We start from the raw sequence: 17943 nt of genomic DNA on the forward strand, positions 1-17943 counted from the left end.
TATAGAAAATTTTCATGAAGCTTACTCAGTTAAAGAATTGTACGCTTGTATTTGCATAAATCTCTATGCTGACTCCATTGTAAAAATAAATTCTTCATCTGTCTGTCTTCAAATTATTCAGGTCCTTCATTGAAACCTGAAGAAATCTCATGTAATTTGCACATATTGCTATTACATTATAGATATGTTGTTTTCTTCGTGTGTTTGCTTGTGTGCTTTGCATGTTGTGCTGGAGAATGCTTGAAGAACACTCATACATTCTTTTCAGCTAGCACGGCATTTCGTTTATTGTTGCGATAAACGCCTATTCGCAGACGACTGCATTCTGTATCAACGCATATCATCAAACAACGACCAAGCCCTCCTCCAAAATGACCTCAACGAAATAACTAACTGGTACACCCGGTGGCTGATGATATTAAACGTTTCAAAATGCAAGTACATGAGAGTATCATGCAAACGCAATAGCTTAAATTACCAGTATTCTTTAAGGTCAATCCCCCTAACACAAGTCGAGTCCTACCGGTACTTAGGAATAACAATCACTAACAAACTTTCATGGTCCGAGCACATATCTTAATCATAGTAGCTGAAAGTTCGAAATCTCTCAACAGACTGAGAAGGTACCTAGCCGTGTCCCCTCCATTCATCCGCAAACTCGCTTTCGAAACATTAATTCGTACTAAACTAGAATATGCCTCACCCATATGGAATCCACACCAGTCATACCTAATTGAAGCATTAGAATCAGTACAAAGTCGCGCAGCCCGATTTATTACTTCATGTTATGATCGCAGGGCCAGTGTTTCTTTCATAAAATCATCGCTTGACATACCACCACTGTCTTTTTGCCGTACATATTGCCCAACTCTGCCTTACTATGCCTTTTCCACAAGTTATACTACAGTTTTCCTCAATTGCACTGCACACTTCTACTCCCTCCCAATAGAGCATCTCGTCACCTTTTTAACAGTCTGAGCCTACAGTACGTGTTTACATGGTTCCACCAATGCCTTTCAAAAATCCTTCCTGCCATCCGCCATTGAACAGTGGAATGAGTTGCCTGAGGCAGTTGTATCTGAGCGCGATTCAAATAAATTACCCTGCTTTTATCTTATCTTTTTCCTTAGCGCACTTACAGTGTAATGCCCGACACTTTTGAGTAGCACCTCTGCACGTGTTACATTTTTTTAAAATGTTGCTGTTGCTCAAATTGCTGAACCCTTGTCTGCAAATCAATGTTCTCGTTTTCCTTGTACCTGTGATTGTTCCCTTTTTCATTTTGTAATGCTCTTTTAACAATTATTTTGCCTTCTTCACTGTTATATTCCAAATGTTCTTATTGTTTGTGATTTCGTTTCTTTTTTTGTTTCCCCCTTATGTAATGCCCCGCCTAGGGGTAAAAATAGATGATGATGATGATGATCGTTCAGTGGAGTAATACAAACAAAACGCCGCGGACCGCGGCCCAGACAATGTAGCAGCCACACAATGACAGTAGCAAGAGGACTTTTTAGCGAGTGAATGAAGCGTCCTAAACTTCAGCGCGAACAGACGACGCACGCCGACGCAGCGCGAACATGCTGCAGACCTTTTTTAACGACTTCATTCGACCGTATTAACATGTTAAGAGCGAATTTAAGCTTGGCAATTCAAGGATGTCCCCAACTTCCACGAAGCGGCGCAGGGGGACGCGTGCATCAGGTGCCTTGATGTCCGATGCCCGCGGTCTGGCCGCGCCTCTCACGGTACGCAATGGTACGCTGCGGCCCTAAGCTGCGTCCGGACGTGATATGGCCTCCCGATCGGGAAAAACTGCGTGATTTTCTCCACACTTTTCTGCCAGGGCCTTGGATGGGGCAACGTAACGAGCTTCACCCTAAAGTCCCTGGCTAATCTATGGCGTTACTTCAACCTACAACTGAAAGCAACGGGGCTACAGAAAAGCGGATGAAAAGTAGATTTTAAACGAGTTTAAATAACCAAGCGAAGGGATTGGTGGTTACAATCAAGTCAGGAGTGAAATTTTATGACCACCTCTTTTCCCTTCCCTTGTCTACGCAACATCAACATCCACCAAACCGGAACTCTCGGCCCGCCGCTTTTTAGTAGAGATACGTGCAGAAAACAATTAAAGCATTAACCACTTTATTTGCACTCGGCGCCGCTCCGATACAAAGATGTAAATAATCTCCACTTTATTATAGCAACCGGAGTTGGTTATGATAGCAACCACGCTAGAAGCCACCACATAAGCCAACGAAGTCAATCCGTAGCCACTTTACCGTCGTTGCCAGAAGTTGCTCTGGTTGGCGGCGTGTAGTTTCGGCACGGTTCGGCAGCGTTAGAAGAGGCAGCATGTCGAAGAGCATAAAACGGCTCAAGTCGATGAAGAAGGTGGTGGAGAAGGTGATACACACGACGCCCCTGAAGCTGTACGTGCCCGCGGGGATGGCCATGCCGGGCCCCCCGCTGGGACCGCAGCTCGGCCAGCGGGGCATCAACATCGCGCACTTCTGCAAGGAGTTCAACGAGAGGACCAAGGACGTGAAGGAAGGGCTCCCCATACCGTGCAAGGTGGGCTTGGCTGGTCTGTGCCAAAGCGCCGACTGATATAATCTGCATGCCGCGTAATCTAACCCGAGCGCCAGCCTATGTAATGCCAGGAATAAAGCTGAGATAATTTTTAAAACCATGCGATGCCTAAGCGAAGTGTCCACATATTGCATAGCTTTCGTCAATATTATAACCAGCACTGCCGTGATACAAGCGCACAATATCAGCATTAAAAAACTGCACGGGGCTCAGTGCTATGGCTTACTGGCTCTTAATTATTCCAAGAGAACGAAGGGGGGCACAAATGCACGCACTGTTTATAACGGAACATTGAATTCACTGTCTATTTATTTATTTTATTTATTTATTTATTTAACCATACTGCAGGCCAATGATTTGGCCCTAGCAGGAGGGGCATTTTACAAACAGTGCAAAGTAAAAAGGCTACACAAACAAAAGAAAAATGTCCAGAAATTCAACATCAGTAAGTCTGGCAACAAATGAATACTTGTCCACAATAAAAATGGGAACAAAACTATACAAGAAAAAGGACATCAGTCCAAAATACAAAAAGTACAACGTAAAGAGGCATTACTATAGAAAGACTGAGAAAATGACATGGTACATAAGTCATGGCAGGTAAGAAAATAAAAAATCAAGAATACAGTGCAATCAAGGCGCCTTTACTTGGGAAAAAAAAGACATTCCAGTTCTGATAGAAAGTTACTCGATTCAAAAATGGTCAGTGGTAGTTTGTTCCATTCATTCACTGTTTTAGGGAAAAAACTGTTCTGGTAGGAATTTGTTTTTGCAAAAATCGGAGCCAGTGTGTATTGTGCCTTGTTCGCCTGCTGGTGGTCTGAATGCAGTCTGGAAGTTTAAACGGGACTTTACTTGACAAAAATTTATGAAGGAGCAGAAGTCGATTTATTTTCCGGCGTATTGCTAATGTTGGAATTTTATGTTCTTGCATGAGTAGTGAAGGAGAATCTAGTCTTGTATATTTACCAAATATAAACCTCACCGCTTTTCTTTGAATGCGTTCCAATTTTTTTATGTCCTTCTTGGGGTAGGTATCCCACAGCACCGACGCATATTCCAGTCTCGATCTTATACTTGTGTTATAAGCTAAAAGTTTTGTTTTGACGGGAGCATTTTTAAGCTTTCGTTTCAAAAAGCATAATTTTTGAAAAGCGGAAGCACAAATATCTGTGATATGAATGGACCATGATAGATTATTTGTGAGGGTTATTCCTAGATACTTATATTTATCAACTACAGAGATCACAGTTTTGCCTATTTCGTATGTGAATATGCTGGGGTGTTTCTTTCTTGTAACGTGGAGCAGAACAGTTTTTTCCCCATTTAATTCCATGCCCCACTCTTGACACCAGAGATCAATTGCATCCAGGGCAGCCTGTAGAGAAGGGTGGTCTTCCGTGCTCGAGATCTTTTTAAAAACAACGCAATCCTCTGTGAATAACCTGATTGAAACATCATCTGGTAAAACATCTACTAGATCATTTATATAAAGTAAAATAACAATGTTCCCAGAACACTTCCTTGGGGAACTCCGTAGGTGACAGAAAGCATGCCGGATGAATAATTTTTAATTTCAACAAATTGTTGTCTGTCTCTAAGATAAGCATAAATTCATCCTATTATGTCTGACGGAAGACCAAGGCGCTGCAACTTGAACAATAATTTACCATGAGGCACTTTGTCAAGTGCCTTACAGAAATCCAAAAACAAGATATCTAACTGGCCAGAAGTGTCAAGAGCACTAAAAAATTCATGAACTGTTGAGGCCAACTGTGTGACAGTAGACAGGCCTTTTCTAAAACTGTGCTGGTAAGCGGAAAGTGTATTTTGTTCAGCAAGGAATTTCTGAAGGTAACTTGCTATAACATGCTACAACAACTTACAACATTGACTAGTGATAGATACTGGGCGATAGTTCGTTACTAATAGGCAACTCCCTTTTTTATGTATAGGTACAATGCGTGCCTTTCACCAGTCATCTGGTATATCACATAATCTCAGTGATAAGCTAAAAAGATCCGTAAGGAATCCGGACACCTGCTCAGCATAGCGCCTCAGAAACAAATTAGGAATGCCATCAGGTCCACCAGATTTCCTGGTATTGACATTCAAAGCCATCGCCAGAACACCCTCGCGCGTGATTACAATTCTTGTGAAGAAGAAACAGATGCGGGTGCTCTATGCTCAAATTCATCCGGTTCCGAGAATACACTTTGAAAGTAGCGATGAAAACTCTGCTACGCTACAAGGGTCAGTCAGTGTTCTGTCATCGACCTTTATTTTCGAAACGTCTGTTTTTTAGTTTGCCCAAGAAATCGCCGGATTTTTGAAGGGTCGCTTTTAATAAACTCCTCCAACCTGTAACTGAAAAAATTATTTCTGGCTTGCTTAATCATTGTCAATAAATTATTCTTCAGAAGTTTTATCCACTCACTTTCTGTCTTAGCTTTCTTCCTCATTCGTTTTATTTTGCGCCCACAGTGAATTATCTCTCTGGTAATCCATGTTTTTGAGCGACGTTTACGCACTCTTTTTGATGGAATAAAATTTTCTACACAGTATGTGACAGTATTACAAAACAACTGCCATGCGCTTTCAACGCTAGTCACTGGAACGCAAAGGTGAGTATCCAAATAGTCTATTATTTCCACATCATTGGCTCGATTAAAATCCTTAACTAAGTTTTCTGCAGAAGTTTTCTGAAGTTTTCTGACATTGTTCTACTAACAGAAACGTGGCTACACGAAGGTGTGAAAGATACTGAAGTCCTCCCTTCAAACAGGAACTGCGTTCTTTATCGATGTGATCGGCGCGGACAGAGGGGCGGAGGAGTGCTTATCGCCATCCGAAACACCCTATCATCATCAGTCATCTGTCACGACACCTAACTAGAACTAACCTGGGTATGCATGGACAACTTCGGATTGAAAGAAATATTGGGCATTTGCTACAGGCCACCAGACAGTGATTCATCCTTCTGTGACTAGTGAATACAAGGGGGGGTACTGCGCACCAAAAGACAAGGACAAGAAGATAACACAACAAGCGCAGACTCGCGACTAACTTTATTTGAAAACACGATACTCCTTTTATAGTTTCAAACTGTCACATCACACACATGTGGAAACCAAAAACCTTTCTTCATTCTGATACAGTTTGATAGACGGGTCACTTACGCAATCTTTATCCTTCAGTTTGATACAGAACGCCTCCGCCAACTCACGCGCCACCTGGTCACGGCTCCTCCTCAAAACTTTTGTATCTGTCAGCAAAGGCAGGCAAGGCTTATTGCGCGTAGCATCCGGGCATGCGCCACAATGCAGGGGTAACTACCTGTGACTACCTTCATGACGCATTAACGGCGATTAAAAACACATATTTGAATTCAAACATCTTTCTGTTCGGTGATTTTAACTATCCAGACATAAACTGGGCTTCCCTCTCTGTATCTAGCCATTCACCTTCCAAAGAATGGAAACAATTCCTTGACTTAACACTGGACTTCAATCTGCATCAAGCCATCACACGCCCCACAAGAGGTGCTCACACTCTTGACCTGTTACTGACATCTTGCCCAGACAACATTCACAGTGTAACCCTGCTTCTGGGCCTCAGCGATCACATGTTTCTGCACGTTTGCACGTCATTACATTCAAATAGGCGATCACCTATGAAAAAATTAATCACCGACTATAGGCGAGGTAACTTCGATTCCATAAATAAGGAACTTTCATTCTTTTTCACCGACTTCATAGGTTCTTATCTAACCAACGCAGTTCACGAAAACTGGGAAAGTTACAAGTCTACAATGCTGCAACTAACAATATTTGGTTTAACAAAGACTTGAAGCAACTTCTTAGTAGGAAAAAACGGCTTTATCGTTCCGCTAAACTAAGTCAAAAACAAGAAGCATGGGAAAGATACCACGCCTGCGCGAGTAAATATTTAAATGAATTGACTGCTGCGAAAGATAAATTTTTCTCTGTTGACTTGCTATCCATTCTCAGAACAAATCCCACCAAATTCTGGCGTATCCTCTCCCCTAAATGTAAATCTAATCGGTTCGATCATGTAGGACCTGATGGCGAACCAACTGATACTAATCAATGTGCAAAACTTTTAAATGACTACTTCTCATCTATGTTTTCGCCTGTCAGCAATTCTACACCCACAGTTTTGCAAACCAATAGTAAAAAAAAAATGCCGGAAATTCAAATTAGCCCCGAGAGAATCTCCAAATTAATCAGTTCACTCAAGCTCTCATCATCTGCAGGATGTGACCAAATAAACAGTAAACTACTTAAAAACACTCTATCGTTGTCAAGCCAGATACTACACCTAATGTTTACCCAATCTTTAGACACCGTAATCATTCCTTACGATTGGAAGATAGCCCAAATTGTTCCCATTTTCAAAACAGGTGATCGCACATGCCCAGCTAACTATCGTCCAATATCCCTTACTAGCGTATCTTCTAAGATTCGAGAGCACATTATATCATCAAGCTTAATGTCCCACCTTGATTCAATTAATTTCTTTTATCCTCATCAGCATGGCTTGAGGAAATCATTTTCATGCGAAACCCAGCTGGCAGAGTTCACCCAAGACATCCTTAAAGGGACCATGCAAAGAATTAAAAGCCGCTTGTTAATGTTAGAAGTGATGCTCAGAAGCATTGACACCAAGTATGAGTCTTCGGAACTGAGCCGGCAATTTATTATGAATTTTTAAAAATCGTGTTTCTTAAAATTCGCGGGCCGTTTGGTGTCTTCGTAGGGAGCCATTTTGGAACCAAAATCGGGAAAACAGACGTCACTAGTCCCATGACGTTGGCAGGCCACCACACACTGTCATTCGCTCGAGCCGCGGCAGCTACGACATCACGGGCACACTTCCGGTAGCGGTGACAATCGTCTGCTCGAGCCGCCGCGTGCCCCCCTCGGCAAGCACGATCCAGGGCATTGCCTTCACGCATATGTTTTCAATTTACCTCTGCCGCCTCTTTCTGTTGCGAGTTGGGGAGCCAAGAAAGCGCAGAGACCGGAGAGACACTGCCGACGCACGCTGCTCCTCGGGAGTGGGACAACCGGAAGTCATAAACCGAACGTCAGCGAATGACGTATTCATGGGCGGTGCCCAGTCCCGGAGCTGTTTTCTTAATTTTTTTATGGTGCCCCGCGCGTACGAGTTGAGGGGGGAGAGGAGGAGCGTGATTTTTAATCGTCTATAACTTCGTTCTTATTGATGCTAGCTCAAAAATTCTTGCGCTGGGGTGACGAGTGATGGATTGCCTATCTTTACGTAATCTCGATAAATTTATTTCATAGTCCCTTTAAGGCCATAGACGATAACCTCCAAATAGATGCAATCTTCTTAGACTTCTTGAAGGCATTTGATCGCGTACCTCATAATCATCTGCTTGCGAAACTTTTGTTCCTGGGAATTCCTGCCTATCTGATATGCTGGTTTGAACATTTTCTAAAAGGACGCTCACAGTTCACATCCGCCAATAACGTCCAGTCACCCTTAACAGATGTCACATCTGGTGTCCCTCAAGGGGCCGGGCTATCATCATTACTCTTCTTAATATACATCAACGACCTGCCCTCTAATATTCAATGCAAATTGCGACTCTTTGCAGATGATTGTGTCATCTATAATGCAATAAGTAGCCCAACCGATAACCTCACTTTGCAACAGGACCTTGACGTTATTGCATCATGGTGTGGAAAATGGCAGATGCCTTTAAATCTTGCTAAGTGCAAATCATTGTCCTTCACTCACAAACACACCTTGACGAATCACACTTACAGCATTTCATCAGTCCCTATAACCGTTGCAAAATCTTATAAATTCTGGAATCACAGTTCTGGAATCATTGAACAAGATCCTCAACATTCATATCAGCCTAAAGAATGACTTGGATGCACTAACAAAGCGTGTCGTTGAACTGGAATCTAAAATAGAATTGGCGCCAGCTGCTCAGTCCCAGTTCAGCCCGAATTTAGAATTGTCTAAAACAAAATTGACGATTTAGAAAACCGGTCTAGACGGTCGAATGTTCTTTTTTATGGCATCCAAGACACAGACGATGAAACCTGGGATACTTCGGAGCAGCTCGTGAATGAATTTTGCTCCACCAAACTTGATGTCTTATCAACCTCGATTGTGAGAGCGCATCGTCTGGGCCGTTTTTCGCCAAGTAAGAATAGACCAATCATTGCTAAATTCTACAATGATAAAGATGTTGAATCCTTACTAAGCAACGGTTCAAAGCTCAAGGGTACAGATTTCAGCATCTCTCGCGATTATTCTGAGGCTGTCCGACAAAAGCGCTGTCATCTCTGGCAGTACGCCAAATCCGTGAAAAAGGAAGGCGACCGCATTCGTCTCGCATTTAATAAGCTTCACATTAATAACGATGCCTATGTATGGGACACTGAGGCTGATCGCGTGGTATGTGTTTCTCAGCACCCCACGCAAGAAGACTGACGTTCTTCTGTCACTTATTCAAATCAGATCCCAGCTTTCCTTTCTTCTCAAAGTTCGTCATGTAATACTCCCAAAACCATTTCTTTCCTTTACACTAACATCAGAAGCGTTTTATCGAAAGAAACAGCCGCCGCGGTGGCTCAGTGGCTATGGTGCTCGGCTGCTGGCCCGAAAGACGCGGGTTCGATCCCGGCCGCGGCGGCTGAATTTCTTTGGAAGAGAAATTCGAGGCCCGTGTACTGTGCGATGTCAGTGCACGTTAAAGAACCCCAGGTGGTCGAAATTTCCGGAGCCCTCCACTACGGCGTCTCTCATAGCCTTAGTCGCTTTGGGACGTTAAACCCCATAAACCAACCAACCAACCGTTTTATCGAAATATGTCGCAATATCTTTGCTAATCGACTCGTGCTCCGCATCATTAGTAGCGCTAACCGAAACATGGCTCAGTGATGTTATTCCTGATGATTCAATTTTTGTCAGCCAGACACATTTTAGCATCTTTTGTTGCGACAGACCGTACCGGAGAGGAGGTGGTGTACTCTTGGCGATAAGGGATGATTTGGCAACTGTGCCTCTCATGATTAGTTCTTTTCTTGAGTGTACATGGGTTTCTATTAAGTGTTGTTCTATTGATATAGTTATTGGTGTTTTTTACCGTCCTCCTAACATGAATAATGGCTTTTCTTCTGAATTTAATCGAATTCTGTGTGAAATATGTATGCGTTTTCCTAACTGCACTTTACTCATATTTGGAGACTTTAACTTCCCTAGTATAAACTGGTTCGCACAATCCGTCACAGCGAGTGAAACTGAAACTAACATGTTTCTTCAATCATGTCTTGATTTTTCACTATCGCAAGTCATTACCAATCCCACGCGTCGCACATCGAGTACTGCCAACATTATAGACTTAATATTAACAAATAATCCCGATATTTGTTCAGACATTATTCATTTAGATGGCATTTCGGATCATGACGTAATAACAGGACGCATAACTGGTTCTTCTAACGAAAAGAAAACGACTGTTAAACAAATCAGATGTTACAACAGAGCTAACTATGAAAAAATAAATTCCGAACTTGAAATTTTTTCCCCCCGGTTCATTAATCAATATTCATTGCGCACTGTTCAGCAAAACTGGGATTTATTCAAGAGTACTTTTAATAAACTTATTGATGATTTCGTTCCTCTAATGACCATTAGATGTAGCAGCAGTGCACCATGGTTTACCCAGAAGTTGCGACGTGCGAATAACAAGAAAAAGCGATTTTACCGGCAGGCAGTGAAAAATGGTGTTCTAACCGCGTGGGAAAAGTACAAGAAATGCGACAAGGACTACCAGTCACTACTGAAATACACTCGACGTCACTTTTTCAATCATGACCTGTCATCTCTGCTAACCAACAACCCTCGTAAATTCTGGCGCATCATAAATCCTGGCTTTCAACCCGACATTTTGCTTTCCGACAGCGACGGCGTCAGAATTAAAGAGTATGAATGTGCTCAGGTTTTCAACGACGCCTTCTCATTAGTATTCACCAAAGAAGACATTAGCTCATTCCCTGACTTAGATATAATCCAAGATATTTGCATGCCTGAAATAGTTATTAATGAAACTGGTATTTTAGCTTTATTAAACAATCTTAAAATAACTAATAGTTCGGATCACCTCGGCTTTAACAATAAGTTGCTGAAGAACACATCCCAAAGCATTAGCGCTGTGTTGTCCTGTTTGTTTTCGCAATCATTATCACACGGATTAATTCCTAATGACTGGCGGATAGCCAAAGTAATACCTATATTTAAATCAGGTGAGCGTTCCTCTCCATTAAACTATCGACTCATCTCGTTAACCAGCCTTGTTTGCAAACTACTTGAACATATCATTCATAGCCAAGTCATCAGCTATCTCGAAGATCTTAACATTATTTTCGATTATCAGCACGGTTTTCCCAAGGGATTTTCTTGTGATACTCAATTAGCTGGCTTTATTAATGACTTACAACTATCACTTGACGCGGGCTTTCAGGTCGACGCAGTGTTCCTGGATTACTCAAAAGCTTTCGATCGGGTTCCTCATCAAAGACTTCTACTGAAACTAGCACAGCTTAATATACACCCTAACGTGCTCGCTTGGATTAAGGACTTTCTATCATCTAGAACTCAGTTTACCTTCGTTAATAGTTCTAACTCTTCCTCTGCTAATGTCACATCTGGGGTACCACAAGGAAGCGTGCTAGGGCCTTTGCTTTTTCTAATCTATATTAATGATTTACCTGCCTGTGTAACATCTAGACTTCACCTTTTCGCTGATGACTGCGTAATTTACCGTAACATTACTACAGACAGTGACCGCCAATCCCTACAATCTGACCTGAACGCAGTAAGCTCTTGGTGCTCATCATGGTTAATGACACTAAACGTTTCTAAAACTAAACTAATATCTTTCACTCGCCGTACAGCTCGCATTCCAACCACTTATATTCTAAACGACAATACTGTGGAACTAACATCAACATACAAGTACCTTGGGGTGCACCTTCAGTTTGACCTAACATGGCATCACCATATCGACCTCACCCTAGCATCTGCTAACCGCTCACTTAGTTTTCTTAAACGTAACCTTAGATACGCCCCTATACACGTTAAAAAGCTTGCTTATATAACTCTAATACGCCCTAAAATCGAATATGCTGCGGCCATTTGGGACCCTATTCAAGCCTACGTTATCACTAACATTGAATCCTTGCAAAACCGTGCTGTTCGTTTCATATTTTCAGACTACTCACCCTTCACAAGCGTTTCAGCATTAAAAAAACGTGCCAAACTGGAAGATTTGTCATATCGCCGTAAACTTGCTCGCTTAACCCTTTTCCATAAGCTTTATCACCACCCATCCCTTCGCCGTGATTTGTTTGTCACCTGATGCTCTCTTTCCACGCCGTGATCATTCTTTCAAAGTTAAACGCGTAAACTGTCATTCATCGTCTCATGCTAATTCATTTATTTCCCGTACTATCACTGAATGGAATAGTTTGCCATCAGTCATTGCCACAGAAACTGACAATAAAAAATTCCATGAGCTTCTTCGCTGTGACGGAAATGTGTAAATGTTTGCTGTTTTTGTTAGTGTTCAATTTTTCTTTGTGTGATGCCTTATGTTTTAATTAACGCTTTTTTGTTACACTTACTTGTTAAAATGTATCGCGATTACTTATGATTGTACCCCCCCCCCCCCATGTAATACCCTCTTCTGGAGGGCCTTTAGGGGTAACTTGAATGAATAAATAAATAAATATCTAGGTGTACATCTCACATCAACACTTTCTTGGGTCACCCACATTAGAACCATTTGCTCCGACACTTCACGCACACTTGGCTACCTGAGAAGAAATCTGAAATCTGCATCTCCTAACATACAACAACTCGCGTATGAAGCATTTGTGCGGCCAAAATTAGAGTATGCATCATCCATCTGGCACCCATGGCAATCGTATCTCACCATCGAATTGGAATCGATCCAAAATCGTGCAGCTCGTGTCACTTCGTGTTACTCAAGAGAAGCCAGTGTCACCGCCCTCAAGCATTCCCTCCGTCTCTCAACACTAGAATCACGCCGCGTCGTTTCCCGCCTATGCTTACTTCATACATTTTATCACAACACAAGGTCTCGGCACGCTCTATTAACCGCCCCACTACGAACGTCCTCCCGGCTCAGTCGCGGTAACCCGATAGCACGCATCAGTGGCCACACGTCTGCTTTCAACAACTCATTTTTTCCCAACGCAATAGCACGCTGGAATTCACTGCCTAACGACATCGCTGCATGCACTGATCACAAAACATTCCGCGAGAAAATAATAATTCACCTCACATAGATCTTGATCACTTCTGCGCTCTTTGTAGCGAATATTGTCTGCTGTATTTTTAATGATTGATGTATCACCTGCTGGGGAACCCTGATATGACTACAACCCCTTTTATGTTTGTTTGTATGTTTGTTCTTTTTATTGTTATGCATGTTCCCATCATCGCCATTGTAAACCAATATGTCCCCCCCTTATGTAATGCCTTCGGGCCTTTAAGGAAACAATAAATGAAATGAAAGTGTTTTTCTGCTTATCAAGTGCCCTAGCCCTTGTGAAAAAAATTTGTTCATGATCTGAAATTCCAGTCTCAACGGATACATTTCCACCGAAAAAAATTTCACTAACGAACAGAAGGTCAAGGATTGAATTCTCTCTTGTGTTTACTTTCACTACTTGATCCAGGTTAAGAGAAAGCATAATGTCCAGAAGCGCATCCGAAGAAGTGGAGCATCCATAATTAAGGTCGCTCCAATTAATACTTGGCAAATTGAAGTCTCCAGTGATTATTAAGTTTCTTCCTTGCAGCTTTACAACTTCATCATATAACTGAATCATGTAATCGTCTTTTGAATCAGGACAGCGATAAACCGTGACAAGAACAAAAGTCACTCCCGACCACACCACTCTCAAGAATAAACTTATGTGATTGTGGATTTGATCAAGAACGTCTATGTTAATTGCCCTTTTCGCGATGACTGCTACACCACCGCCCCGAGAGCCTCTGTAGCAGCTCTGAAAAATATTGTGGACTTTCACGCTAAAGCAAATAAAGCAGGCGGTGGAAGAAGAATTGTCATCAGCACAGGTAGCATTGATCGCCTACTGGATGCGCACTCTATGAAGTCGGTACTCAGAGGTTGATCGACCGCCACAGAGATGACGTGAAATGCGCCCGCAGAGCATACGCGCAGTGGCTGCAGTCCTGCTTGTGCAGGTTGATGAGGCTAACATTCAAGGAGCTTCGGCCGTGTGGTTCAGGGGCAACCTGTGGTGCAGGCGACGACTGGCACCAGAGGAACCAGCCTGAACATTATCGCCTGCATGTCAGCAAATGGTGTCATACATTGGACGGCTGTTGACATATCAGCCCATGTCGAAAGTGAAGAGCCTTAGCACACAAAATTGAAGGGACAGAACACGAGCGCTTCAATTTTGTGCGCTATGGATCCTCATGTTGACTACCCACTAGCCCTTTGAAGAGCCTGGTTCAGAAGCGGTGTTTATTTTTGGCAATGCTCACAGCCATGCAGAACAGGCCAGTCAGACAGTCAAGAGACTGCCTCCTTGCAGCCTGTGTCTTTAACCCCATGGAGGAAGTGTTCTCGAAGTTCAAGTCTGAAGTCGAAGCGAAGTTGGCGCTCATCACTCTGCCCAGATTGGCTAAAAGGGAGCATCGGCGCAGTTTGCTGCTCTGTGCAGCAAATGCAGCGGGTAGAGTGCACTGCTTTCAGCCGCCATAGCTTTTCTTTTATACCAGCAGCAAGGTGCTGTGTAAAAAGGGCACACTTTGAGCCACCTAATGTCCTCCAGAGAATAAAATTGCATTTCAAAGACAGCCCCTCAGTGCTTGTATAAGCCTAGATTGTTAGTAACCTACACTGCTACCCATTCTTGACGTAGGCTGTAAGCTCCAGTGTAGCTTTGCTTACTTTCCCTTGTAAAACTGAATAAGCAGTAAAGTGAACAACCACCACTCTGGTTGTTCCATGACTTGTCCCACCTGGAATAACTCTGCATTACACTGCTGGTGGTGTCGAATCTCTATCAGAGCCTCCTGAAAACATTTTGCACCGGTTGCATGTAAACAGCCCGCAGTATTCAGCGCATATGACAACAGATAATCAGCAGTGCTTACCCAACTAATAGAGTTGCGTTGCTGCTAGTGGCTCTTTGATGTTGCAAGGTATGCGAAGAAAACAAAATAGTGCATGAGAATGTGACTCACAGGCATCCTATGGGCTCAGAAATTATGTAAACTTTGCTTTATTTCTGGCATTTGTGTTCCGTGCTTTGGAGTCTTCTACTGCATTCGTTTTCCGCATGCGGATTAACTACGGCGTCCCTCATAGCCTGAGTCGCTTTGAGACGCTAAACCCCATAAACCAACCAACCAAATTGGTTGCTACCTGGATTAAGTTGGTTGGTGCTGGCATTGTTTGAGTTGGTGCTTAGATTAAGTGCTTGGCACTAAGCTTAAATTACATGCCATGCAGATTATATCTGTTGGCGCTCAGATTATTTCCACTGGCGCTAGGATTAAGTTCAGTCCAGCTACATCACTTTGGTTGTGTGTGGTATGGACAGGTTCGGGCGTGCAGAGCCACTGCTCATGTGGTCCCCAAAGCATGTCCATCTTGATGGATGGTACTGGCCTTTGTACTGGGGCGGAAGCGGGCACCGTCTAGCCTATGATTTCACCCCCCCCCACCTTAAAGTTTTCTCTAAGTTTCGTCTTTCCTTCTTAAAATGTCTACTTTGGTGATATTTTTTTGCAGAGTCACCTCTCCCTTGACTTCCGCAGCCTGTGTTGTAAGTAACCTCTGCGTTGTTGAGGCAACACTTTTCTCGTCCCAGCTCGTCATGGTGGTCTCCTCTGCTGCTGTTCCCTCGGGAAGGGCAGACAAAGTTTTGTGTGCACCTCAAAGCTATGTGGTTCAGTTGTACAGGCGCTGTGCGTTTTTGTTCTCAGACCCTGTCCCAGCTTTGAAAAGGAGTGAGCTGCCCTGCTAGTTATTAACTGTTTTCATGCCCTATACACACCTAGTGCTGATTCTCCTTGCCGTCTCCTCTGTGGGTGCAGCAGCAGGGCCAAGCCCTCAAAACGCGGTGGCAAGGTGGGCGGGGAATTTCGTGGGTGTCTGATGTTGCACAGGCTGGATACTTGTGGCTGCCGAAGGCATGACGTGCCCACCTCTCCGTGCAGATAACGCTCAAGCCGGACCGCAGCTTTGACCTGGAGATGCTGAGCCCCCCCATCACGTACTTTGTGAAGCAGGCGGCCGGCCTCGACCGGGGAGCCATGCGGCCGGGGCAGGAGACGGCCGGCATGATCACGCTCAAGCACGTCTACGAGATCGCCAAGATCAAGAGCCAGGACAGCATTTACGAGTGTGTGCCCCTGCAGGACATCTGCAGGGAGATAATGCTGCTGGCATACCGGTGCGGCGTCCGCACCGTCCGGAGCCTCTCCGCCGAGGAGTACCGCGAGTTTCTGGAGGCTCGCGAGCCTGTCGTCAGGGAGCAGCTCTCAGCGCTCGAGGAGAAGCGGCAAGCCAAGCTCCTTCGGACTGCCTCCTGAATCCTCTCCCGACGACAGGCAGCTAGCGTGCTGGGCATGAAACAAAACCGATTACGTTAGACTAAAAGGACTGTGCAATTGTTGCTCATAGAGCGCACTTTATTACTACACTATGGCTCTGATCGCTTCTCACTATGCGGTGCATATGTGACTAAAGAAAGTGTACCAAAATGGTGCATGCATTGAGTATGTTCTTTGAACGCAGGACTACTTTGGCTTTCGACTGTGTTGCCTGTGGCATTGCTCTGCTGTGATGGCTTTATTTCAGTGGAAGCAAAATGCAAAAAAACCATGTGCCAAGATTTTGGCGCATTTACTGAATTTTATTGACAATATTTCAATAAAATAGCAGGGGAGAGTTATTAGTAGAGTTCGGAGATAGAAGTAATTTACGGATAATGAATACCTTCTTTCGCAAACAAGGAAACAGGAAGTGGACATGGAAAAGCCTCAATGGTGAGACTAAAAATGAAATAGACCTCATACTGTGCGCTCACCCCGGCATCATAGGGGATGTGGAGGTCCTCGGAAAGGTCCGTGGTAGCGACCACAGAATGGTAAGGTTGCATATTAGCTTAGATTTGAAAAGGGAACGGAGGAAACTAGTGAAGCGGAAGGCTCTTAACGAAAGTAGAGGAATTCAGGATTTTGCTGCAGAACAGATTTTCTCTTTTTAACTGAAGATGGCGGGAGTAATGTTGAAACAATGAACGATCGTCTCACAGATATCATTACCGAGTGCGCCATAGAAGTAGGCGGTAGGATGGTTCGACAGGATACCGGCAAGCGATCTCAGGAGACTAAGGATCTGATTAAGAAACGGCAAAGCATGAGGGTGTCTACCTCTACAGACAGAAGTAGCAGAGGTATCAAAGTTCATAAGTAAGTGCGAGGTAGCCGCCGTAAGAAAGTTTAATATGGAAAAAATCAAGCATGCTCTAAAGAATGGGGGTAGCCTAAAAGCGGTAAAGAGGAAACTGGGCATAGGTAAAAACCAGATGTATGCGCTAAGAGACAAAGAGGGCAGTGTCATTAGCAATATGGATAAGATAGTTAAAGTAGCCAGAGAGTTCTACACACTTCTATGCAGTAGCCATTGCAATCAGAACGTTAATGAGAGACAGTAGCGCACAGCGATGGGACATCCTGCCAGCAACGAAAGGGGAAGTAAAGAAAGCGTTGGGAGCAATGAAGAAGGGGGAAAGCAGCTGGTGAGGATCAGATGACATCAGATTTATTTATTTATTTATTTATTTATTCAAGTACCTACATATCGCCCTGGTGGGCATTACAGTAGGGGGGACGAGGCAGAAAACTGGAACACTTGTCAGCGCCAAAGTTCTAAAGTGTAAACAGTACAGGCATCAAATACATTGTCCTGATGGGCATTGCAGAATTGAGGAACGATAGAAACCCATTTCAAAGCATCAGAGTGATAACAAATACAAGAAACAAACGCGGGCAATCAATAATTGCTCCAAAGTAATAAATAAACACACGCAACATACACGGGTAATCAATCAGTAGACACAAAGGGGAAAAATGAAGAAAGTTACGCGTAATGACTAAGTGCATCGACAAACTTTGCACGATCAGCAGTTTCAACAATGTCAGGACGCAGCTGGTTCCATTTACTGATAGTGCACGGAAAAAACGACTTCTTATAAACAGATGTGCGGGCAA

General features: G+C 43.5%; 1 protein-coding gene across 1 annotated transcript; it reads left to right on the plus strand.

The window, feature by feature from the left end:
* The first annotated feature begins 2259 nt into the window (after positions 1-2259).
* On the plus strand, positions 2260-16449 carry mRpL11 (mitochondrial ribosomal protein L11). Its single transcript, XM_089555346.1, has 2 exons — positions 2260-2577; positions 15886-16449. The coding sequence occupies exons 1-2, from the start codon at positions 2359-2361 to the stop codon at positions 16258-16260; spliced, it is 594 nt and encodes a 197-aa protein (XP_089411472.1). The 5' UTR covers positions 2260-2358; the 3' UTR covers positions 16261-16449.
* The last annotated feature ends 1494 nt before the right edge of the window (positions 16450-17943 follow it).

The sequence above is a fragment of the Amblyomma mixtum genome, chromosome 8 (assembly GCF_055824585.1).
Source record: "Amblyomma mixtum isolate Tamu chromosome 8, ASM5582458v1, whole genome shotgun sequence".
Taxonomy (NCBI): domain Eukaryota; kingdom Metazoa; phylum Arthropoda; class Arachnida; order Ixodida; family Ixodidae; genus Amblyomma; species Amblyomma mixtum.